Source organism: Eriocheir sinensis, chromosome 19 (genome assembly GCF_024679095.1).
Source record: "Eriocheir sinensis breed Jianghai 21 chromosome 19, ASM2467909v1, whole genome shotgun sequence".
Classification (NCBI taxonomy): domain Eukaryota; kingdom Metazoa; phylum Arthropoda; class Malacostraca; order Decapoda; family Varunidae; genus Eriocheir; species Eriocheir sinensis.
In genome coordinates, this window is record NC_066527.1 from 7,700,662 (window position 1) to 7,724,813 (window position 24,152).

The 24,152-nt window shown below is 50.0% G+C and overlaps 1 protein-coding gene and 1 long non-coding RNA gene across 5 annotated transcripts in view; one reads left to right on the forward strand and one right to left on the reverse strand.

The window, feature by feature from the left end:
- The window catches only part of LOC127000637 (serine/arginine repetitive matrix protein 2-like), a 101,658-nt gene that overhangs the window by 39,971 nt on the left and 37,535 nt on the right, over positions 1-24,152 (reverse strand). The window contains exons 4-6 of one of the 4 annotated variants that reach the window (XM_050864580.1): positions 21,343-21,470; positions 20,025-20,334; positions 15,821-16,251 (exon numbers count right to left, since the gene is read on the reverse strand). The exons of 1 other annotated variant lie outside the window; for it this stretch is intronic. In XM_050864580.1, the coding sequence (XP_050720537.1) occupies positions 16,121-16,251; positions 20,025-20,334; positions 21,343-21,470 (569 nt within the window). In that variant the 3' untranslated portion in view covers positions 15,821-16,120. Of the gene's footprint in view, positions 1-15,820; positions 16,252-20,024; positions 20,335-21,342; positions 21,471-24,152 lie in introns of those variants that run through there. 2 more of the 4 variants (XM_050864579.1, XM_050864577.1) reach the window with 2 other exon arrangements.
- LOC127000639 (uncharacterized) overlaps positions 1-24,152 on the forward strand; it is a 64,955-nt gene that overhangs the window by 3,263 nt on the left and 37,540 nt on the right. The window contains exon 2 of the long non-coding RNA XR_007754364.1: positions 7,369-7,502. This is a non-coding gene — a long non-coding RNA (uncharacterized LOC127000639). The remainder of the gene's footprint in view (positions 1-7,368; positions 7,503-24,152) is intronic.

Consider the following 24,152-nt stretch of genomic DNA (forward strand, 5'->3'; position numbering starts at 1 on the left):
AGCGGTCCCAAGGGGTCACCCTGCTGCACCCCGCGACAGGATGGGATGCAGGCTGTTCCAAAATGGAGGGGTGACGGCTGGGAATAAGCTTGAGTCACCAATGGCGCTGCCATGGGAAAGCGTCTGAACACTTCACGCAGCACTGCAGACCTGTGTATCGTGTTGAAGGCGTTGGCGACGTCCAGCTTGATGATGACGGCGTCGGTTTGCTGAGCGTGTGTCGGCGAACTCACGCACCGCGTGAACGGCCGCCTCGCAGCCCAGGCGCGTTCCTACTCCTAGCTGGGCAGGACACAGCTCAGGTGAGAGGGCAGAGGACATACGTTTGGAGAGGAGTTTGCTGGCTAGACGGCGATAAATTGTGCCAACTGCAATGGGCCGCAAGCCTCCATCCTTTTTCTTTAAGGCAAAGAGGTTGGCACTGAAGAAGGCTTGCCTTGCGGGTTCAGGTATGTTTCCTGCTAGGGCGGCATTGCAGAGTTCGGTGATCGCCCTAGAAGCCTTTGTCCTTCTTCGGCTGTGTTGTCGTTACAAGTTGCTGTAAGTGCATGGGCCGGATGCCGTCAAGGCCGGCAGCAGAGCCTGGGGAGAAGGCGTGGATGGCAGCCAGCACGTCCTCTTTAGACACCTCGAGGTGGCCAGGGTCTGTGTCGGATAGCTGGGGCAGTGGCTCGTCGCTGTCTCCCGGTGGGTGTTTGGTCTGGAGGGCGGCTAGAGTGTCCGCGCTAGGGGGTGCGACGCTGTCTGAGGTGGTGAGGAGTCGAAGGGCAGCGCGTATATCTCCGTCGGCGCACTTTCTGGTGACGCGCCTTGCCAAGGCTTCATCGGTGTCGGTTTCAGTGGAGCCGGATGGTCTTAGAGCTCTCCGTTGTTCGAGTGTCGGTGTCGCGGGGGTAGAGGTGCAAGCGAGGGGACTATAGTAGGCATATGAGAAAAGGCGCCACCATGCTGTAGGCGTGTGCTGCTCAAGGGCTGCTGTGATGGCGCTGGCCAAGCCGGAGGCCACGCGGTGTCACTGGCCGCGTGGAACATGTCGCAGAATGCCTTTAGTGGCTTTGAGGTTGGCTAATGTGGCCGCCATGTCCAGGGGCGGTGTCGCTGAGGCGACGGCCTGTATGTCATCAGCTGCGCCCTCTAAGGCAGCGGAACGCAGGCAACCGTCGCAGTGCCAGGTGGGCAGCTGTTCAGCCTGGCGTCGGGTGATACCCACGCAGGTCAAATGTGAGGCGCGACTGCATACTGCGCACACAATTGTGTGCTTGGCACGATTGATCTGGTTGCAGGCGGCGCAAACCTCGTCGTCGTCGCCATCTCGACTTGAGGACCCAGGGTTGTCGATGCGCAAGCCTGCGTCGATACAGCGCCTCAGACGACATGATACGCAAGAGTTGCGACTATTGCGTATGACACGGCAGTTACCACTGCGTGAGCAAGGCGCGGCTGGTTGGTTGGCAAGGCTGTGTCTCCGGAAAAACTCCCGGCATGATCGGCATGTAGGGACGCCGTTTCTTGGAGTGGGTGTGGGGCCGACTTCGCACACTACACATGAGGACTGTTGGCTACCTGGAGTAGGCATCGTGAGATGAGCGCAGGAGGAACATAATAGTATGGCCGTTAGGGATATGAGCCCGGCCTCTGGATGTGTGTGTGTGTGTGTGTGTGTGTGTGTGTGTGTGTGTGTGTGTGTGTGTGTGTGTGTGTGTGTGTGTGTGTGTGTGTGTGTGTGTGTGTGTGTGTGTGTGTGTGTGTGTGTGTGTGTGTGTGTGGGGGGGGTGAGAGGAGGGACGGGTAGTAAGTGAGGTGATGAGAAGATAGGCAGAGGTGTTAGCTGGGGAAGGGCTGGGGAGGAAAAAGGGTGTGGCAGGTGAGGCTTACCGTAGCAGGTGTGCGGGTGATGAGACTAGGAGAGGTGTCAGAAATGAGGGGAGTGGGGGAGGGAGGCGGAGTGCCCGGGTGCTAAGTGGGAGGAAGGGCTAAGGGAACAGAAGGTAGGAGTGGCCGTGGGTCTGTGGGTGTGCGTGGGTGGGTGTGGCGTTGTTGTTGTGTGTGTTGTGTGAGAGAGAGAGAGAGAGAGAGAGAGAGAGAGAGAGAGAGAGAGAGATGAGGGAGGCGGGGTCAGGACAAGGAGGAGAAATTCCGCTGCGCGGGAGAGAATCCCTCCCAGGAGTAGCCTAAGTGGAGTTCCCCGGGGGATTTCCTTGCTACTCACGTCAGGGAGTGGCCGCCACGTGGGGCGCGCGCGATGAAAGGCCGAAGGAGCGGCACGCCTGAGCTGAAGCGGCTCCCAGGGAAACGGGCGTCGCGGTGGGCTGGATGCGGGCTCCGGCGCCTACAATAGCCTACTATGGCCCACGGCGGCGAGGGCGTCGGTGAGGGGGGGGGGGGGGAGACACCCATGTAGACACGAAGACGTAGAGGCCGCTTACAGCAGCAAGGGCGTAGCGGCACACAATGCCCGTTGACACAGAGGATGTCCACGGCGACTCGGGAGTCAAGGTGAGGGGACGGCAGCCGACACTAATGCACTACCTGTGGCCGTAAAAGCGTCGAGAGCAACACGGGCGTCGAAGCGAGGGCACGGCTCCGCAAGCTAACACACTGCCCGTAACCGCAGAGGACGACCACAGCAACACGGGCGTCGAGGTGAAGGGGTGGCTGCACTCACTAGCACATTACCGGTGGCCGCGGAGGACGCCCATAGCAACACGGCCGTCGAGGTGAAGGGGTGGCTGCACTCACAAGCACATTACCAGTGGCCGCAGAGGATGCCCACAGCAACACGGGCGTCGAGGTGATGGGGCGGCTGCACTCGCAAGCACATCACCAGTAGCCGCCAAGGACGTCCACGGCGACACGGGCCTCGAGGAGGGGACGGGGGCTGACACCAACGCAATACCTGTAGCCACAGTGAACGGCTACAGCAAAACGGGCGTCGAGGTGGCGTAACCGCAGAGGAATCCCACAAAACAGCGGGCGACGAGGTGAGGGTGGCCACGCAGGGCCTGTAGGTCAGCTCGGCCTGACCTGGCCCGAGGGAGCGAGAGCACAGGTCGACACGTGTGACCCGGACGACTGCTCGTGTGTGTGTGTGTGTATATGTGTGTGTGTGTGTGTGTGTGTGTGTGTGTGTGTGTATATATGTGTGTGTATATGTGTGTGTGTGTGTGTGTGTGTGTGTGTGTGTGTATATGTGTGTGTGTGTGTGTGTGTGTGTGTGTGTGTGTGTGTGTGTGTGTGTGTGTGTGTGTGTGTGTGTGTGTGTGTGTGTGTGTGGTTCCAGTGGGCGGAGCTAAGAAACAAACTACCTGAGCACGTATTAACCACTAGTTAGCGACCATACACTTTGCTGATGTTAATTCATAGCTCGTTGTTGGCGAGGCTGCGGAAGAGCTAGGTAACAAGAAGAGGAAACATGGAAACATGGACTAGCAGGCAGCAGAAAGCCTGTTGGCTCATTACTAGGCTGCCTGCGTTCAGTGATTCAATCAATCCGTTTGCTATAGGAGTGGCTTGCAGGGAAGGATTAAAGCACTTGTGTATCTACTCTTGGGAACGTTCAGTTCACTCCCGATGCAGCAAAGTGGCGATCAATGCGTTTCTTGAAGGAGTTGATGGTCTCTGCGCTAACCACTTCTGCGGGAAGGCTGTTCCAGTGGCGAACAACTCTATTCGAGAAATAACTCCTGCCGATGTCGGTATTGCATCGCCTTGCTTGAATTGTTTTTCCGTTGTTTCTTGTTCTCACGTTGGTTTGTAGCGTGAAGAGTTTGGAGTGATCAACGTTGCTGAGCTTGTTCAGGTACTTAAAGACTTGTATCATGTCTCCCCGCAGGCGTCTCTTTTCCAACGTGAAGAGGTTGAGTCGCTCGAGTCGCTCTTCATAGGGCTTCGTCCTCAGTGATGGTATCATCTTCGTGGCGCGGCGCTGTACTCTCTCAAGTAATTCAATGTCTTTCCTGTAATTAGGAGACCAGAATTGCACGGCGTATTCCAGGTGGGGCCTTACCAACGAATTGTACAAGGATAACATAACTCCCGGCGTCTTGTATTCGAAGTTCCTCGCTATGAACCCAAGCATTGTATTGGCTTTCTTACAGGCGGACTTGCAGTGTTTTGTTTGTTTCAAGTCACTGCTGATGGTGACCCCGAGGTCTCTTTCCTCTTGCACAACATGTAGTGGTTCGCCACCCATGTGGTATGTGTGGTGTGGTTACTGTTTCTGGATCCGATATGCATTACTTTACATTTGGCAGTGTTGAAGGACATCTGCCATTTTTCTGACCACCGAGTGATCTGGTCCAGGTCTCTCTGGATAATTTCGCAGTCTGCCGTTGTGAGGGCCTTCCCACCCACCTTTGTGTCGTCGGCAAATTTTGAAAGATTGGATTTCAATCCTAGTTCTAGGTCGTTGATATATTTGATGAAAAGTATGGGTCCCAGCACTGACCTCTGTGGCACTCCACTTGCGACCGGGAGCCACTCGGAGGCCTGTCCGTTGAGTAAAACTCGTTGTTTTCTTCCAGTGAGCCAGTCCTTGATCCACGCTATCAGTTTGCCGCCTAATCCCGCCGACTTGAGTTTCTTGAGGAGTCTTTCGTGTGCCACTTTGTCAAAAGCTTTCTGAAAGTCTAGATATATAACATCGCTGGGGATATGATTATCCCAGTTTTCATAGATACCTTGGAAGAAGTCCAATAATTTTTTTAAGCATGAGCGCTTATTCCTGATACCGTGCTGAGCATCGGAAATGATGTTGTTGTCTTCAAGGAACCTAACGAGTTTGTCTCGGATGATCTTCTCGAGGGTTTTTCCCGCCACAGAGGTCAGGCTGATTGGTCTGTAGTTTAGGGCCACACTTTTGTCTCCTTTTTTGTAGATCGGAGTTACATTCGCTTGTTTCCAGTCTTTTGGGATTTTGTTTTGTTGTAGTGACAGATTGTAGATGGTGATGAGTGGCTTGAGGATTTGCTGCTTGAGTTCCTTGAGCAGCCTGGGGGACAAGTCGTCGGGTCCGGTGGACTTGTTTGTCTCGAGTTTGTCTAGGTACTTTTTCACATCCCGTTCGTCGATTGTGCCAATTTCTAGGGGAGTGACTCCCATCGGTGGGGTAGAGCGCTCGGGTACGGACTGGGTATTCTCGACCGTGAACACAGACGCGAAGTTTTTGTTTAGGATTTCGACCATTTGTCTACTGTCCTGTGTTAGTACGTCACTTTCATCTTTTAAGGGACCGATATTGCTTTTTGTCTTCTTTTTGGTTCTTAGATACGTGAAGAACTTTTTCGGGTTGGACTTGGCTTCGCGTGCAATTTGCTTTTCATAGTCGCGTTTACGCTGGCGAATGAGTGTTCTGCAAGCTCTGAGGCTTTGATGGTACTGTTCGCGTGCCTCGTCAGTGCCGTTTTCTTTGAGCGAGTTGTATGTTCTCTTCTTTAAATTAATCGCCCGTCGAACCTGGGTAGTCATCCATGGTGGGCTTGTGGCATTATTTGTTCTCCTTGTCTTTATGGGAACAGTTGTTCTCTCTACCTCCAGGAGTTTGTTCTTGAAGCCATTCCACGCTCCGTCCACAGGAGTGTAGGTCATGGGTTCCCAAGGTGTCTGGGTTAGCAGCTCACGAGCGAAATTAAAATTGGCTCTTTTGTAGTCTGGATCTTGGACGTGTTTTCGGTGAGTTCATGGTCTGTTCTGATCTTTAGGTGGATTAGGTGATGGTCGCAACCATCCAGTTTTTCGCCGACTTGACATTCACGTGTGAGATCTGAATCACTCACGAGTACTAGGAGGAGGAGGAGGAGCGAGAAAGGGAAGTGGAGGTGAACGCAGAATATGCAAGGAAGGAAAGAAGTGAAAGAGGAGAAGGACGAGGAGAAGAATGAAGGGGTGAATAGACTGTAAGGAGTGGCCAGAAGTGAAGGAAGGAAGGAAGGGAGGGAGGGAGGGAGGGAATAAAGGAGCGAAGAGGAGGAGGGAGGTTGTTGGCGAGGGCTGCGGAAGAACTAGGTAATAAGACGGCAGGTGGCAGCACTGGTCTCAGCTCTCCCTCCGTCTCGAGTGAAAGGCAGACAGTTATAATGAAGGGACAGCCAGGGAGGACGACAGACGGCCACCAGTACAGACACACACGCTGAGGCTGGCATGTTTAGACGCTTCCGCCGCACACATCATCCATCTCCAAAGGCCGTAAACAAGACTGATTGTGTTCTAAGGAGTGTTTTTAGGTTCATGGTACAGAAGAAGGATCAAACTACCACCAGCGTCATAAAACTACCTCTGGAAATGCCCATAACTCCTACGAAATCCTTGTTAAATGTGTGAGCTTGGGCGCTGCTTAGGAATATCGCCCTGAGCATTTACGAGTGAAAAAAATAAAGATAAAAGTCTGGATGAAAGATAAAGCAGCAGAAAGAGAAAGGCTAAGAGGAAAGGCTGTTCCTTCATTAATATTTTTATTCATTTACATTTTTCATCCCCGTCCTGTCTGCTCGCGCGTGAGGGTTGTAAAGACGACGACGACGATTTCTTAATTATTTCCAAGGTCGTTTCACCACCAACGGACGGACGCAGTAACGAGAAAATAAAGTTCCTCACAGCAACGGTTATTATTTTCAGCCGCCGCCGCCATGAAACATCCATTCACTAGTTTCTCGTCACGGCGGGTTTGGTTATTCAGGGAAATATTATCATCACTTTTCAAGGCGCACCAAAACTCGTGCCCGGAACACTTGAGACAGCCACGAGTGGCCAGTCTGATACTTTATTATTAGCTCTCAAAACGACACCGTGGATGAGACTTTATGACAGCCACAAGCAGCCAGTCTGACACATTGGTATTAACTGCAAAACAAACAGCGACAAACACGACAACACGACAACGTGGTGGTGGTGATTAAACTTTTTTATAATCGTCATGCAGTTTCACTTTAAAAGCATCGCCACTTGTTTTAAGAAATGTTGTCCCCTGAAGCAATTCCTAACGGCTTTCTTAAAAGGAAAGCATTGTTATTTTAGAAGAACAGTGGAAACTTATTACCTCAGCATCAAAGAATGTTGAAATCCCGTAAACCTTATGTTTATTGAAGATTGTGAAATGTCCATTATAAATGTTCTAATATTTACTGAAATTTATACAAGTAGGTGAGAAATTATGTTTTCAATGAGTCTTGTTAATACTGAAGTTTAGGTTCTTTTTATTAATGAGTCTTGTGTTTTCAGAACACTGGGTGTTTGTTTATTTTTTATTATGTATTTTGTGTTTACTGAAGATAAGGAGCGAAATGTTCTCGTGTTTCCATAATGTCTTGCATTTACTGGTGATTAGGTGTTACACGTCCTCAGTTTCCATAGTGAGTATCGTACCTCTTTCAGTGCACACCGAGTGTAGACGAGTCCCTCTTCCCTTCCCTTCCCTGCTGCGGCTTCACCGACCCGAGGTGCGAGCCAGCGAGCACCGGGCCGCCGCCTCCCTGAGGCCCGCCCTCCACCTGGACACGACGTGACAGGTGAGTGAAGCTTGTCAGAACTTCCTTTACGCCTAAGAATATCACTCCTGTTAGTCTGTCTTCTGGCCACACCACGCCAGACAGTGCCGAGTCAACAGTTTCGTCCTCTCCCTGCCATGCCCTTGAACAGCCTGGCCACACATTGTACCTTTGGGTGTTGTGCCAGAGGTCCGCCGTCTCACTGCGAGGGACGCCTTGCTGGAATTTGCAGTCCCTTGTGCCCACACAACGCACTGCAGCACTGCTTGGTCGTTGCAAAACACTCATTCATGATATTAACTTTTTAAAATATGGTCTGGGGGATATGTCGAGGGATTAAGTTTTGTTCATTGCATTTTGGCAGCAAGGAACATGAGTAAGGTTAGGTTAAGTTGGGCTTGGGTAAAATTATATTGGAAAACTTGTAATTGAGGAGGGGACTTGTTGGTGTTAGAAAACTGTATATGTGGGACTGGATGCGTTATGTGGCGTGACAAGGAGAGGAGAGGAAAAAATTAACCAAAAAGCGTTACACACTTTTAATGGAACCTTCCTACAACTTGGGTTTTCTAGAATGTCGTATCCAGACTCCTCATACTGATCTTGCACTTTTAGGAAAACTCGCCCTGTGTTTTAGGGTCATAGATTTTCCAAACGATGACTGAAAACTTCATCTCATTTCCTCCTCTCGTGTCCCTCACATTCTGCACTCACTCGTCCGCAGCCTGGCTCAGCGAGCGAGACTGTTATGTCCAATGAGTTCATATTCCAAAGGTTTGTACCCTTTTGGGGAGATGAAAGATTATGAAACACACTGAATGGAGAATACAACGAAACTTAGAAAACTTAATATAAAGTAATAATAATGATACAAGAAAACTTAATATAAAGTAATAATAATGATACAAGGATATTGATATACTAAGCTGAGGATGACAGCGCTGAGGCCAAAGTGAGGATGAGACTGTTCAGGACGGGATTAAGAAAGGTGATCCCAGTGAGCAGGGAAAGAAAACCATTCCTGTGCAGAGTATAAAAGTTTATTTGTTGTTAATACAAACAAACACACAATTACATTCCAACAATGAATTACCGGCAGCTTAACAATGCAGCAACAGTCTCTTCATTATCTCCTCATTATATCTTCCTTATATCTCCGTTATCTTACCGCCCATCCATCTATCTGGTGCCTGTTCTTCCCTGTGTCCATGTGTCCGTCTATCTGGTGCCTGCTCTTCCCTGTGTCCATGTGTCCGTCTATCTGGTGCCTGCTCTTCCATGTGTCCATGTGTCTATCTGGTGCCTGTTCTTCCCTGTGTCCGTGTGTCCATGTGCTCATCTATCTGGTGCCTGCTCTTCCCTGTGTCCATGTGTCCGTCAATATGGTGCCTGCTCTTCCATATGTCCATGTGTCAATCTATCTGGTGCCTGTTCTTCCCTGTGTCCATGTGTCCGTCTATCTGGTGCCTGCTCTTCCATATGTCCATGTGTCAATCTATCTGGTGCCTGTTCTTCCCTGTGTCCGTGTGTCCATGTGTTCATCTATCTGGTGCCTGCTCTTCCCTGTGTCCATGTGTCCGTCAATCTGGTGCCAGCTCTTCCCTGTGTCGATGTGTCCGTCAATCTGGTGCCTAAACTTCCGTGTGTCAGTTTGTCTGGTTCCTGTTCCTCCTTGTCTCCATGTGTCCGTCTATCTGGTGCCTGTTCTTCCTTGTGTCCGTCTATCGGGTACCTGCTCTTCCCTGTGTTCATGTGTCCGTCTGTCTGGTGCCTGCTCTTCCCTGTGTCCATGTGTCCGTCTGTCTGGTGCCTGCTCTTCCCTGTGTCCATGTGTCCGTCTGTCTGGTGCCTGCTCTTCCCTGTGTCCGTGTGTCCGTTTGTCTGGTTCCTGTTCCTCCCTGTGTCCATGTGTCCGTCTATCTGGTGCCTGTTCTTCCTTGTGTCCATGTGTCCGTCCATCTGGTGCCTGTTCTTCCCTGTGTCCATGTGTCCGTCTATCTGGTGCCTGCTCTTCCATGTGTCCATGTGTCTATCTGGTGCCTGTTCTTCCCTGTGTCCGTGTGTCCATGTGCTCATCTATCTGGTGCCTGCTCTTCCCTGTGTCCATGTGTCCGTCAATATGGTGCCTGCTCTTCCATATGTCCATGTGTCAATCTATCTGGTGCCTGTTCTTCCCTGTGTCCATGTGTCCGTCTATCTGGTGCCTGCTCTTCCATATGTCCATGTGTCAATCTATCTGGTGCCTGTTCTTCCCTGTGTCCGTGTGTCCATGTGTTCATCTATCTGGTGCCTGCTCTTCCCTGTGTCCATGTGTCCGTCAATCTGGTGCCAGCTCTTCCCTGTGTCGATGTGTCCGTCAATCTGGTGCCTAAACTTCCGTGTGTCAGTTTGTCTGGTTCCTGTTCCTCCTTGTCTCCATGTGTCCGTCTATCTGGTGCCTGTTCTTCCTTGTGTCCGTCTATCGGGTACCTGCTCTTCCCTGTGTTCATGTGTCCGTCTGTCTGGTGCCTGCTCTTCCCTGTGTCCATGTGTCCGTCTGTCTGGTGCCTGCTCTTCCCTGTGTCCATGTGTCCGTCTGTCTGGTGCCTGCTCTTCCCTGTGTCCGTGTGTCCGTTTGTCTGGTTCCTGTTCCTCCCTGTGTCCATGTGTCCGTCTATCTGGTGCCTGTTCTTCCTTGTGTCCATGTGTCCGTCCATCTGGTGCCTGTTCTTCCCTGTGTCCATGTGTCCGTCTATCTGGTGCCTGTTCTTCCTTGTGTCCATGTGTCCGTCTATCTGGTGCCTGCTCTTCCCTGTGTCCATGTGTCTGTCTGCCTATTGCCTGTTCTTCCCTGTGTCCATGTGTCCGTCTAGCTGGTGCCTGCTCTTCCCTGTGTTCGTGTGTTCGGCTGCCTGGTGCCTGTTCTTCCCTGTGTCCATGTGTCCGTCTAGCTGGTGCCTGCTCTTCCCTGTGTTCGTGTGTTCGGCTGCCTGGTGCCTGTTCTTCCCTGTGTCCATGTGTCCGTCTAGCTGGTGCCTGCTCTTCCCTGTGTTCGTGTGTTCGTCTGCCTGGTGCCTGTTCTTCCCTGTGTCCATGTGTCTGTCTGCCTATTGCCTGTTCTTCCCTGTGTCCATGTGTCCGTCTATCTGGTGCCTGTTCTTCCATGTGTCCGTCTAGCTGGTGCCTGCTCTTCCCTGTGTCCATGTGTCCGTCTGTCTGGTGCCTGCTCTTCATTGTGTCCATGTGTCCGTCTGTCTGGTGCCTGCTCTTCCTTGTGTCCATGTGTCCGTCTGTCTGGTGCCTGCTCTTCATTGTGTCCATGTGTCCGTCTGTCTGGTGCCTGCTCTTCCTTGTGTCCATGTGTCCGTCTGTCTGGTGCCTGCTCTTCATTGTGTCCATGTGTCCGTCTGTCTGGTGCCTGCTCTTCATTGTGTCCATGTGTCCGTCTGTCTGGTGCCTGCTCTTCCTTGTGTCCATGTGTCCGTCTGTCTGGTGCCTGCTCTTCCATGTGTCCATGTGTCCGTCTGTCTGGTGCCTGCTCTTCATTGTGTCCATGTGTCCGTCTGTCTGGTGCCTGCTCTTCCTTGTGTCCATGTGTCCGTCTGTCTGGTGCCTGCTCTTCCCTGTGTCCATGTGTCCGTCTGTCTGGTGCCTGCTCTTCCATGTGTCCATGTGTCAGTCTGTCTGGTGCCTGCTCTTCCATGTGTCCATGTGTCAGTCTGTCTGGTGCCTGCTCTTCCCTGTGTCCATGTGTCCGTCTGTCTGGTGCCTGCTCTTCCATGTGTCCATGTGTCCGTCTATCTGGTGCCTGCTTTTCCCTGTGTCCATGTGTCCGTCTATCTAGTGCCTGCTCTTCCCTGTCTCCATGTGTCCGTCTATCTGGTGCCTGCTTTTCCCTGTGTCCGTGTGTCAATGTTTCAGTCTATCTGGTGCCTGCTCTTCCCTGTGTCCGTGTGTTCATGTGTCCGTCTATCTGGTGCCTGCTCTTCCCTGTGTCCGTGTGTTCATGTGTCCGTCTATCTGGGGCCTGCTCTTCCCTGTGTCCGTGTGTCCATGTGTCCGTCTATCTGGTGCCTGCTCTTCCCTGTGTCCGTGTGTTCATGTCTGGAGTAGGTAGGAAGACCCCTAACGAACGGGCGCAAGCCACTCCCGGTGAGGTATATATGGGAGGTGAGAAGGGAGCTGAAGCCCTCCAAAGACCCTTCCCATGTCCTCACTAACCGTTTCCCTATTGTCTCACCAACACCGGAGAGTAGTTCAGCATGCTCTCTAAAGACAGATCCTCTCTTTATCCACACCACACTACATTCACACAACATATACACCTTTTCCCAATATTAAAATTTCAAAATGGCGCACCTACTTCAAGCCTCGGAGTCCCCGCCTTGGGGGGGGACCACAAATTCCCCCAGGGAGGACTCCCCTTCTGGCTGCCGACCCGAGAGGTGTCTTGATAAATCCTCGAACCTCTTTCTTCTCAATTTCTGCAACATTCGCGGTCTTCGCTCTAATTTTCATTCTGTGGAACATCATCTCTCCTCCTCTAAACCTCACCTTCTCTTCCTTACCGAAACACAGGTTGCTGAGGCTACTGACAGCAATCTCTACTCTGTTCCCTCCTACTATCTCTCTCCTAAATTTCAATCCAAAGCTGGATGTTGCGCCTACGTGCGCAACGACATCACTTGCTCTCGTGCCCACAACCTTGACTCTTCTGAATTTTCTACCATCTGGCTAAGACTTCATTGTCATTCTATTACTAAATACATCTGTGCTGTTTATCACCTAACTCTACCAACTATGTAAAATTCCTTGACTATTTGAATTCTAAAGTGGAGCACATCTTGACCCACTCTCCTTTCGCTGAAATCTCCATCCTAGGAGATTTCAATGTTCACCACCAGCTTTGGCTTTCATCCTCTTTCACTGACCATCCTGGTGAACAAGCCTACAACTTTGCTATCCTTAACGACCTAGAGCAGTTGGTCCAGCACCCTACACGTATTCCCGACCGTCTTGGAGACCGGCCCAACATTCTAGACCTCTTCCTTACCTCAAACCCTTCTGCTTATTCTGTCAAACTGTTCTCACCGTTGGGCTCCTCCGATCACAATCTTATTTCTGCATCCTGTCCTATCGCTCTTGTACACCCTCTGGACCCACCGAAGAGGCAATGCTTCTGGCATTTTGCTTCAGCTCGGTGGGACGACCTGAGGATGTACTTTTCCGATTTCCCGTGGAATGATTATTGCTTCCAGGATAGAGACCCCTCTGTGTGTCAATCCTCAGAAGGCTTATGGACCTGATGGAGTGCCTCCTATTGTCCTTAAAAACTGTGCCTCCGTGCTGTCACCCTGCCTGGTCAAACTCTTTCGCCTCTGCATGTCAACATCTACCTTTCCTTCTTGCTGGAAGTATGCCTTCATACAGCCTGTGCCTAAGAAGGGTGACCGCTCCAATCCCTCAAACTATCGTCCTATAGCTTTACTTTCTTGTCTATCTAAAGCTTTTGAATCAATCCTTAACCGGAAGATTCAAAAGCACCTTTCCACTTCTGACCTTCTATCTGATCGCCAGTATGGGTTCCGCAATGGGCGTTGTACTGGTGATCTCCTAGCCTTCTTAACTGACTCTTGGTCATCCTCTCTTAGCCGTTTCGGTGAAACCTTTGCTATTGCGCTGGACATATCAAAAGCTTTTGATAGGGTCTGGCACAAATCTTTGCTTTCCAAACTACCCTTCTACGGTTTCTATCCTTATCTCTGTACCTTTATCTCCAGTTTCCTTTCTGACCGTTCTATTTCTGCCGTGGTAGACGGTCACTGTTCTTCCCCTAAATCTATTAACAGTGGTGTCCCACAGGGTTCTGTCCTATTTCCCACTCTTTTTCTGTTGTTCATTGATGATCTTCTTTCCAAAACGAACTGTCCTATCCATTCCTACGCCGATGACTCCACTCTGCATTACTTAACTTCTTTTAATAGAAGACCCACCCTACAGGAACTTAACGACTCAAGGCTGGAGGCTGCAGAACGCCTAGCCTCAGACCTTACTATTATTTCCGATTGGGGCAAGAGGAACCTGGTGTCCTTCAACGCCTCAAAAACACAGTTTCTCCACCTATCCACTCGACACAATCTTCCAAACAACTATCCCCTATTCTTTGACAACACCCAGCTATCACCTTCCTCAACACTAAACATCCTCGGTCTATCCTTAACTCAAAATCTCAACTTTAAACTTCTTATCTCATCTCTTACTAAATCAGCTTCCTCGAGGCTGGGCGTTCTGTACCGTCTCCGCCAGTTCTTCTCCCCTGCACAGTTGCTGTCCATATACTGAGGCCTTGTCCGCCCTCGTATGGAGTACGCATCTCATGTGTGGGGGGGCTCCACTCACACAGCTCTTCTGGACAGAGTGGAGTCTAAGGCTCTTCGTCTCATCAGCTCTCCTCCTCATACTGATAGTCTTCTACCTCTTAAATTCCGCCGCAATGTTGCCTCTCTTTCTATCTTCTATCGATATTTCCACGCTGACTGCTCTTCTGAACTTGCTAACTGGATGCCTCTCCCCCTCCCGCGGCCCTGCTGCACTCGACTTTCTACTCATGCTCATCCCTATACTGTCCAAACCCCTTATGCAAGAGTTAACCAGCATCTTCACTCTTTCATCCCTCACGCTGGTAAACTCTGGAACAATCTTCCTTCATCTGTATTTCCTCCTGCCTACGACTTGAACTCTTTCAAGAGGAGGGTATCAGGACATCTCTCCTCCTGTATTTGATCTTGCTTTCGGCCACCTCTTTTGTTTCTTTTTTAGGAGCAGCGAGTAGCGGGCTTTTTTTTATTATTATTTTCTTTTTTTGTGTGCCCTTGAGCTGCCTCCTTTGTTGTAAAAAAAAAAAAAAAATATGTCCGTCTATCTGGTGCCTGCTCTTCCCTGTGTCCGTGTGTTCATGTGTCCGTCTATCTGGTGCCTGCTCTTCCCTGTGTTCGTGTGTCCGTCTATCTGGTGCCTGCTCTTCCCTGTGTCCGTGTGTTCATGTGTCCGTCTATCTGGTGCCTGCTCTAACCTGTGTCCGTGTGTTCATGTGTCCGTCTATCTGGTGCCTGCTCTTCCCTGTGTCCGTGTGTTCATGTGTCCGTCTATCTGGTGCCTGCTCTTCCCTGTGTCCGTGTGTTCATGTGTCCGTCTATCTGGTGCCTGCTCTTCCCTGTGTCCGTGTGTTCATGTGTCCGTCTATCTGGTGCCTGCTCTTCCCTGTGTCCGTGTGTTCATGTGTCCGTCTATCTGGTGCCTGCTCTTCCCTGTGTCCGTGTGTTCATGTGTCCGTCTATCTGGTGCCTGCTCTTCCCTGTGTCCGTGTGTTCATGTGTCCGTCTATCTGGTGCCTGCTCTTCCCTGTGTCCGTGTGTCCATGTGTCCGGGCCTCCCATTGGTGTTGTCTTGAGGTGTCACTGCCACTCACGTCCTTGTACACTTTATTTCACTTTTTCAGAGATTTTTCACCTTTTTTTTTTCTTTTTTTTTTCAACATTTCTCTTCAACATTTTTCTCTTTTTCCAACACGTCAACATTTCTTCTCTTCCTTCACCCTTCAATCACTTGTATCTTTAACATTCTAATCACCAGTTTTTCTTTTCATTTTTATCACCTTTCTCGTTGTCCTGTTTCCCTTTGATCGTGTTTTCTTTCCATTTTCATAATTTTCATACTTCTTTCTTTTTATTGTCATTGTTTTACCACATTTCTCTTTTACATATCGAGGTGTGAAGGAGTGAGGAGGGAGGGGTGAAGGGATGATAGAGTGAGGAGGGAGGGGTGAAGGGGTGATGGAGTGAGGAGGGAGGGGTGAAGGGGTGACGGAGTGAGGAAGGAGGGGTGAAGGGGTGATGGAGTGCGGACGGAGGGGTGATGGTGTGACAGTGAGGAGGGAGGGGTGAAGGGGTGATGGAATGAGGAGGGAGGGGTGAAGGGGTGACGGAGTGAGGAGGCAGGGGTGAAGGGGTGATGGAGGGAGGGGTGAAGGGGTGAGTGAGGAGGGAGGGTGAAGGGGTGATGGAGTGAGAGGAGGGAGGTGAAGGGTGATGAAGTGAGGAGGGAGGTGAAGGGTGATGAGGAGGGAGGGGTGAAGGGGTGACGGAGTGAGGAGGGAGGGGTGAAGGGGTGATGGAGTGAGGAGGGAGGGGTGAAGGGGTGATGGAGGGAGGGGTGAAGGGGTGACGGAGTGAGGAGGGAGGGGTGAAGGGGTGATGGAGTGAGGAGGGAGGGGTGAAGGGGTGACGGAGTGAGGAGGAGGGTGAAGGGTGATGGAGTGAGGAGGGAGGGGTGAAGGGGTGACGGAGTGAGGAGGCAGGGGTGAAGGGGTGATGGAGTGAGGAGGGAGGGGTGAAGGTGTGACGGAGTGAGAGAGGAGCGAAGGGTGAAGTATCATATGGGGTGTGAGGGACTAAGGAATGAGGGAAAGAAAGCAAATAAAGGGAAGAGGATGAAGTGTAATGGAATGAAGGAACGAGAGGGTGAAGGATGAGGGGAGGGAGGAGGGAGGACAGGAGGAAGGAAAAGGAGAAGAAGGAAGAGGAGGAAGAGAAGAAAATGAGTGAAAAAGTGTAAGGTGAAAGAACGTTTACGAGAAGGAGGAGGAAAATTGAAGGTGATCATCAGTGGGCTTGGAAGAGGAGGAGGAGGAGCTTAGAATAGAGGGAGGGAAGGAGGAAGAGAAGGAGGAGGTGAGGAGGAGGAACAAGACTCCTTCCTCCGTTGTCGTGGACGATGGCTTCTGGCTGGTCACCTGAGAGAGAGAGAGAGAGAGAGAGAGAGAGAGAGAGAGAGAGAGAGAGAGAGAGAGAGAGAGAGAGAGAGAGAGAGAGAGAGAGAGAGAGAGAGAGAGAGAGAGATAGAGAGAGAGAGAGAGAGAGAGAGAGAGAGAGAGAGAGAGAGAGAGAGAGAGAGAGAGAGAGAGAGAGAGAGAGAGAGAGAGAGAGAGAGAGAGAGAGAGAGAGAGAGAATTAGTAACATTCCTCGTTCATTCATTATTCACACGTAAACCTGAACATTTTGACAGTATAATCTTTTTCCCTTTGTAAATAAGCTCCCTTCCCTTTACCAGCTGTCCTTTACCCTCTTGAACTACTCCTCAGGGTTGCTCAGTGCAGCTCGAGGACAAGAAAAAGGTGAAAAATACATCCCCGAAATAGATAAATAATATAAACGCGGCCACCACTTCCTTCCCCTCCACACGTCCGCCACCACCGCCGCGCCCTTCCCTCGCTCGTAACTCCCGGCGATGTATTCCTGCTACTGCCGCCGCGCCCTCTGATGAGCCATGACTCCCGAAGGGCTGGTTTGTGTGTCTCCTAAGCTATTTCTCGTTTAGTTTTACTTAAAGATGTGATGCAGGAACGTCCGAAGCCTCTCGAAGGATGACCGACTGCCGTTTCTATCAGATGAGCTCAAGGGGCTGAGGGTGGACATAGTGGGACTCTTAAGACGAGGAGGCCTGGCAGTGGCGAGATCAATGAGCGAGGATTCACTTACTATTAGTCCGGCATGAGCAATGGTTTCCGTCTCAAGGGGGTAGCTATGGGCATCTCCAGCCAACTGCTGCCATTTGTGGTTGAAGTTGCTCCGGTTGATGAGCGTATAATGCGAGTGAGGCTGAAGCACACACTGGGCTTCATGTCTCTTGTTGCAGTGTTCGCTCCTACCGAGATGTGTGAAGCTGAAGAATGAGATGTTCTATGCCAAACTCGACTCCGTATTAGACCAGCGCCCTCCCCGGGACACACTCATTGTCGTGGGGCAGTTCAGTGCTACTACTGGCACTGACAGTGTCGGCTGCGAGTTACGTTTTGGTCCACCTGGTTCTGGTACGGTTGCAGAAATGAGTTCCTGTACCCACTGTGGTAAGCCTTCCCTCCAACCGGCAACGTCGCAGTAGTACTACTCAAGTGTTGTTGTGAATGAATGGTGTTCGTCGTGTTCGGGTGTGAGTGGCGGAGAGGTTCACTGCTATTCAGGAAGTGTAAGGGAGGCTTTAGTCATAATTAAGAGGTGAACATAAATGTAGCATGTGTATGTAACACATGTTAAACCAAGATATCACTACAAAATAATAACAGGAGAGAGAAGACGAGACGTATTATCTAGAGTCGAGACTTTGATGTTCCGCTCAGCTCCATCAGCATTCACGTGTGAACGTGTGCACACTGGCAGTAACAGCATTCACGTGTGAACGTGTGCACACTGGCAGTAATAGCATTCACGTGTGAACGTGTGCACACTGGCAGTAACAGCATTCACGTGTGAACGTGTGCACACTGGCAGTAATAGCATTCACGTGTGAACGTGTGCACACTGGCAGTAATAGCATTCTCATGTGAACGTGTGCACACTGGCAGGAATAGCATTCACGTGTGAACGTGTGCACACTGGCAGTAACAGCATTCACGTGTGAACGTGTGCACACTGGCAGGAATAGCATTCACGTGTGAACGTGTGCACACTGGCAGGAATAGCATTCACGTGTGAACGTGTGCACACTGGCAGGAATAGCATTCACGTGTGAACGTGTGCACACTGGCAGGAATAGCATTCACGTGTGAACGTGTGCACACTGGCAGGAATAGCATACGAGAATGAAAAAAACCATGAACACCTCCCACAATGAACATGAAGGCAAGCAATCACTTATTAATCACCGCCAAATATTTCTCTCTCTCTCTCTCTCTCTCTCTCTCTCTCTCTCTCTCTCAGAGAAAGTGAGTGAGTGTGTGTGTGTGCACACGTTCACACGTGAATGCTGTTACTGCCAGTGTGCACACGTTCACACGTGAATGCTGATGGAGCTGAGCGGAACATCAAAGTCTCGACTGCAGATAATACGTCTGGTCTTCTCTCTGCTGTTATTATTTTGTAGTGATATCTTGGTTTAACATGTGTTACATACACATGCTACATTTATTTTCACCTCTTAGTTATGAATAAAGCCTCCCTTACACTTCCTGAATAGCAGTGAACCTCTCCGCCACTCACACCCGAACACGACGAACACCGTTCATTCACAACAACACTTGAGTAGTACTACTGCGACGTTGCCGGTTGGAGGGAAGGCTTACCACAGTGGGTACAGGAACTCATTTCCGCAACCAACCAACAGCTCTCTCCTTAATTTTGCAAGATCCGGGAGGTTGTGAATTGCAGGTTCCTGGTACCAGAGACCAGAGCTGCACCGCTGGACTTGGTGTAGCGATGCCGGAGGGGTAGCTAAGGAGACTGACCACATCCTCGTAAGTACTCGTTGGATGATCCTTCAGAACTGCAGGGTTTACCGGAGTACTGAGTTTTTTGCAACTGACCAAAGGCTTGTTGTTGCAACACTCAAGCTTCATGTCAGGTCAAGAAGAATCTCGAGATGCAACAATACTGTGTTCCATCTCGATAGGCTGAAGGACCTGGCATGTGCTCAGGAGTATGTAGTGACTGTCTCAAATCGGTTCAATGTGCTTAGCGCCCTCGAGGACCCTGTAGAACTGTGGGAAGCCTTCAAATGTGAGACTCTCCGAGCTGCCAAGGAGTGCATTGGAGAACGACCGAGATCTGGGAATGGATTTGCCTCGGCGGAGACGCTGAAGGATACTGATGAGAGTCGCGCTGCCGGGCTTGTTGGGAATTGGGACCAATACAGGGCTTTGACGCGTAGGACTAGAACTCTCCTGAGGAGAGACAAGGAGAGGTGTGTCAGGGGTCTCGCTGAGGAGGTCAAGGGCCATCTCAATGCTCATGATCTCCGACCTCCAGCTTTCAGCTGCTGGGCTGCAGGTGGCGTTGGCTGCAGGTGGCGTTGGCTGCAGGTGGCGTTGGTTGCAGGTGGCAACGGTGCATTGTCCGTGAACACCAACTCCGGCTATACGGGCATGTGGCACACTACCCAGAAGCCGACCCTGCTCACCGGGCTGTTTCTGTAATCGACATTCCGAGTGGAAGAGGCCAAGTCGATGAATTCGACCACGGGGTAGTTAGAATAGTCCTGCATGGAGACTTGTCCGGAGGGACCCCCGCGCTTAGCGTGGGTGGGCGAGGCGACGCCCCCTTAACTGAATGACTGAAGGGGGAACTTTTACAAAGGTGGTTATAGGTAGAAGGCAGCACCTTGGGTGTCTTTTTTTTTCTTTTCGATAGCCGATCCTGTTCTTTTTTATTTTCAATATTTTAACATGATTTTCTTTCTTTTCAACATTTTCTCACTTCTTTTTCTCATTTTTGCATTTTAACATTTTTCAACATTTTGTTTTATCTCCTTCATTCATTTTTATCATCACCACTTTTCCACACACCTCCCCACCACCATCCCCACCCCCTCCCCACCACCATCCCCACCCCCTCCCCACCACCACCACGATTACCACACCTTACCCTCTCCCCTCCTTCATCACCACATGTATTCAGCAACACCCAATGTAACCCTCACCACCACCACCTTCCCCTTCCCCTATTATCAACACCTTTACTTGCCTGCAATCACGTGGACATTCATATTTCCTCCACACACACACACACACTCACCGGCCAGCACGTGCACGTTCACGCTCCTGGGCCGGGCGTTCGCCGGGTCACAGGTGTACACGCCGGAGTGGAAGAGCCGCGCCGACTGGACCAGCAGGCGGGAGGAGGTGACGCCGCTACTACTACTACTACTACTACTATTTGTGCTCGAGGTGGTGTTGCTACTTTTACTACTACTACTACTACTACTACTACTGTTGCTGTTGTTACTATTGGTTCTGCTTCCACTACTACTACTGCTACTACTGCTACTACTGCTGGTGCCTCCTCCTCCTCTGCCCCCGCCTCTTGTTCTCTCGTAGCTCACCAGCTGTTTAGGGAAGAATGGAGGCTGTGTCAGTGTTTGTGTGTTTGGCGGGGGAGATGTTGGTGAAGAGAGTTTGTGTGCGTGTGGAGAGGGTGGGCAGGTTAGGGGTGAGAGAGAGAAAGAATACTAGGAGGAAAGAGAAGACACTAAAAGAGAGAGGAATGGAAGGAAGGCAAAGGGTGTAAAGAATGAAGAGAAATGAAGGAAGATGGAAGGAGGAATGGAAATATTAAACAGTTTGATATAAAAAAAAAATATATATACATATATATATATATATATATATATATATATATATATATATATATATATATATATATATATATATATATATATATATATATATATATATATATATAACGTGACTGGATGAATGAAGAAAAAGTGTGTGTGTGTGTGTGTGTGTGTGTGTGTGTGTGTGTGTGTGTGTGTGTGTGTGCGTGTGTGTGTGTGTGTGTGTGTGTGTGTGTGTGTGTGTGTGTGTGATTTCATTAGTTATTCACTAATCTATTCGTTATAAAAAAGGTTAAGGAATTATTCAAAACCTGATAAACCGTTTCTTCAATTATTCATTCCCTCCAACACTGCCTCCTCCTCCCTCCTCCCTCCCTCCAACATTCAACCAACTGATCCACTGACCCATCCACTCCATTAACGCACCACTATGAACTACATTCATCCACTAAGCATTCACCCAATCACCCAAACGTCCACTTAGCTTTCCACCGCAACGTGCATTCATCCACCCACTCATCCACCCATCCAGTCACCCATATATTCTTCCACCCACCCACTCATCCGGCCACCCACTAATACATTCATCCACCCATCCAGTCATCCACCCATCCAGTCACCATACATTCTTCCCTCTCCCTTTCTTCCACTCATACATTCATCCACCCACCCTTTCTTCCACCCACCCACTCATCCGCTTCACCCTCCACCTCCACTCGTCCACCCATACACTCATCCACCCACCCTTTCTTCCCCCTCCCCCTCCTCCCCCCCCACCTTGTCGCCGTGGTACCAGAGGATGAAGGCGGGCGGCTCGGGGCTGAACCTGACGGTGCAGGTGAGCGCCAGCTGACTCCCGGTGTTGAGGTACACGTCCGGGCCCCCAACAATGGCGGTCTCGGGCTCTGGGGGGCGGCGGGGGACACGTGAGCAGAGGGTGGGTGGGGCACGTGAGCAGGGGGGAACGGGGGAGAGGGGGTGGGAAGAAGGGAGGATTATTACAGATGAAAGATGTAAGGAAACTTCTTGCTGGTGGAGACAAGGGAGCGGAAGTGTATTTCAGGTGATAGTGGGATTGAGCGAAATATTAAACCCATCCAACTTATCCATTAGCTCATCCACTCCATTAATGCACCACTATTAACTACATTCATCCACTTAGCATACACCCAATCACCCAAACGTCCGGGGTGAAAAAGGTAGAGAAACACCCACACCCAGCACGCCGGGGGTATACAAATATGGTGCCCGATAAACAATAACTACACCAGAACAACTAACGAACCTGCACCATGCAACTGTACACTCCTGCTGTCTTTCCCTCTCCCTCACCTGTACCTTCACCTCCAACCCGCTTCCTCTTCTTACTATGCCCTTGATGAAGAAAAGGAACGATTATGTGAAAGGAAGAGGCTCCAGGGAAATAGTAAAGGATTATGAGTGGAAACTGTGGGTGAGGAGGAGGAATGAAGCTGTGGAAAGATGTGGAAAGGTGGAGGAATGTAGTTTAAGTAGAAAGATGTGGAAAGGTGGAGGAATGCAGTTTAAGTAGAAAGATGTGGAAAGGTGGAGGAATGCAGTTCAAAAGGTGGATAATAAGTTTATATGTGAAAAAGGTAAAAGACAGGTGGGAAGGTGAAAAGGTGCAGGTGTGTGCTGGAAAAGGAGGACAAAAGACTTCGTGGAAAGGTTCAAATCCCTTATTTTCGTTCATTTTCCCGCATTTCCATTCATTTCCCTTCATCGTTGACCATTCATATAATTTTCCGCTCCTTCCCGCTCCTATTTTTACATTTAACTACATTTCCATTCATTTCCCCTCATCTGCGGCCATTCCTAATCGTTTCCCTCTCCTTGCTGCTCCTGTTTTTACATTTTCCCTCATTTCCATTCATTTCCCCTCATCTGCGGCCATTCTTACTGATTTCCGTCTCCTTCCTGCTCCTTGCTTCCCATGTTCCCTTCCTGTCCCTTCGGTGTTCCCTTCGGCGCTCCCTTCGTCCTTGCCGCGGCCATCAGCTTCCCCTCGTTTGGGTGATTCTTGGTAATTTTCGTCAATATAGACAGGTTAGGGAGGGTGTGGGCGGCGGGGGGAGAGAGAGAGAGAGAGAGAGAGAGAGAGAGAGAGAGAGAGAGAGAGAGAGAGAGAGAGAGAGAGAGAGAGAGAGAGAGAGAGAGAGAGAGTACTGAAGTTAGTAAGGAGGGAAAGAGAGAAAAAAATGAGAAGGGAGGAGAGGTCTGCAGTAAAGGAGGAAGGGAGAGAAAAAAGAGGAGAATGAGGGAAGGGAAGATAAGTAGAAAGAAGCGAAGGAGAGAGAGGAAAGAAAGGATAATTATGTAAATGCGGAGGAGGGAAGAAGGGAAGAGGAAAGGAGAGGAAAAGAGCTAATAATAATAACAGGAGGAAAGTAGAAAAGAAGGAGGAGGAGGAGAAGGAGAGGAGGAAACGAGGAGAGGAAGGAAGAAGACAGAGGTACGAATAATGGGAGAGAGAGAATCAAGGGAGAGAGATAGAAAGGAAAGAAGGAAGAAATAAAAAGAAAGAAAGGAGGTTAGCAGGAAAGGAGATAAGGAAGGAAAGGGAGGAAGAAAAGAGAGGAGGAAAGAAAAAGATAAAAGGAGAGAAAAAAAGAATATAGGAAGGAAGGATGGAAGAAAGAAAGAAAAGAAGGAAGGAAGGAAGGAAAGAAGGCAGGGGAGAATAAAAGAAGGGAGGAAGAGAAGGGAGTGTGGAATCGATGACATATTGACAAACTGACCGACCGATTGCTTGACTGACTGACTGACGCCTCGAGTGACTTATTGACTGATTTCCCGTGTGACTCAATTCTCGTGTGGCTCGGTTTGTTTCATTTTCTGCGCGTAATTGATAATAAGGACCCAAAGAGCATAGGAACATAATTCAGCAAGAGGCCAGTGGTAGTAGTAGTAGTAGTAGTAGTAGTACATAAGAACATAAGAACGTAGGAGTCTGCAAGAGGCCGGTAGGCCTGTACAAGGCAGCTCCTTTGAACCTAAGCTCCCGTGTATCTAACCCCACCTAATATCGCTGTCCATGAATTTATCTAATCTATTTTTGAATGTGACAATTGTATTGGCACTCACCACGTGACTGCTAAGCCTATTCCACTCATCCACCACTCTGTTAGTAAACCAATTTTTGCCTATGTCCCTGTTGAATCTGAATTTATCCAGTTTAAACACATTACTTTGTGTCCTACCCGGTTCTCTTACCAACAAAACCATATGAATATCCCCCTTATTAAACCCCTTCATCCATTTATATATCTCGATCATGTCTCCACGCACCCTTCGCCTTTCTAGAGAATGCAAGTTTAACTGTTTGAGTCTCTCTCTCCTCGTATGGCAAGTTTCTCAACCCCTGAATCATCTTAGTCATCCACCTCTGCACCGAGTAGGCATCTTCCCGGTGGGGCCTGATGGTCGGCCCAAGGCTTCTTCCAGGTGGGACCTGATGGTCGGCCCAAGGCTTCTTCCAGGTGGGGCCTGATGGTCGGCCCAGCCCGTTGTGGCGCAGGCGAGTGTTTATAGTGGCGCCATCTTGCATTGACTCATGCTGCCCCCCG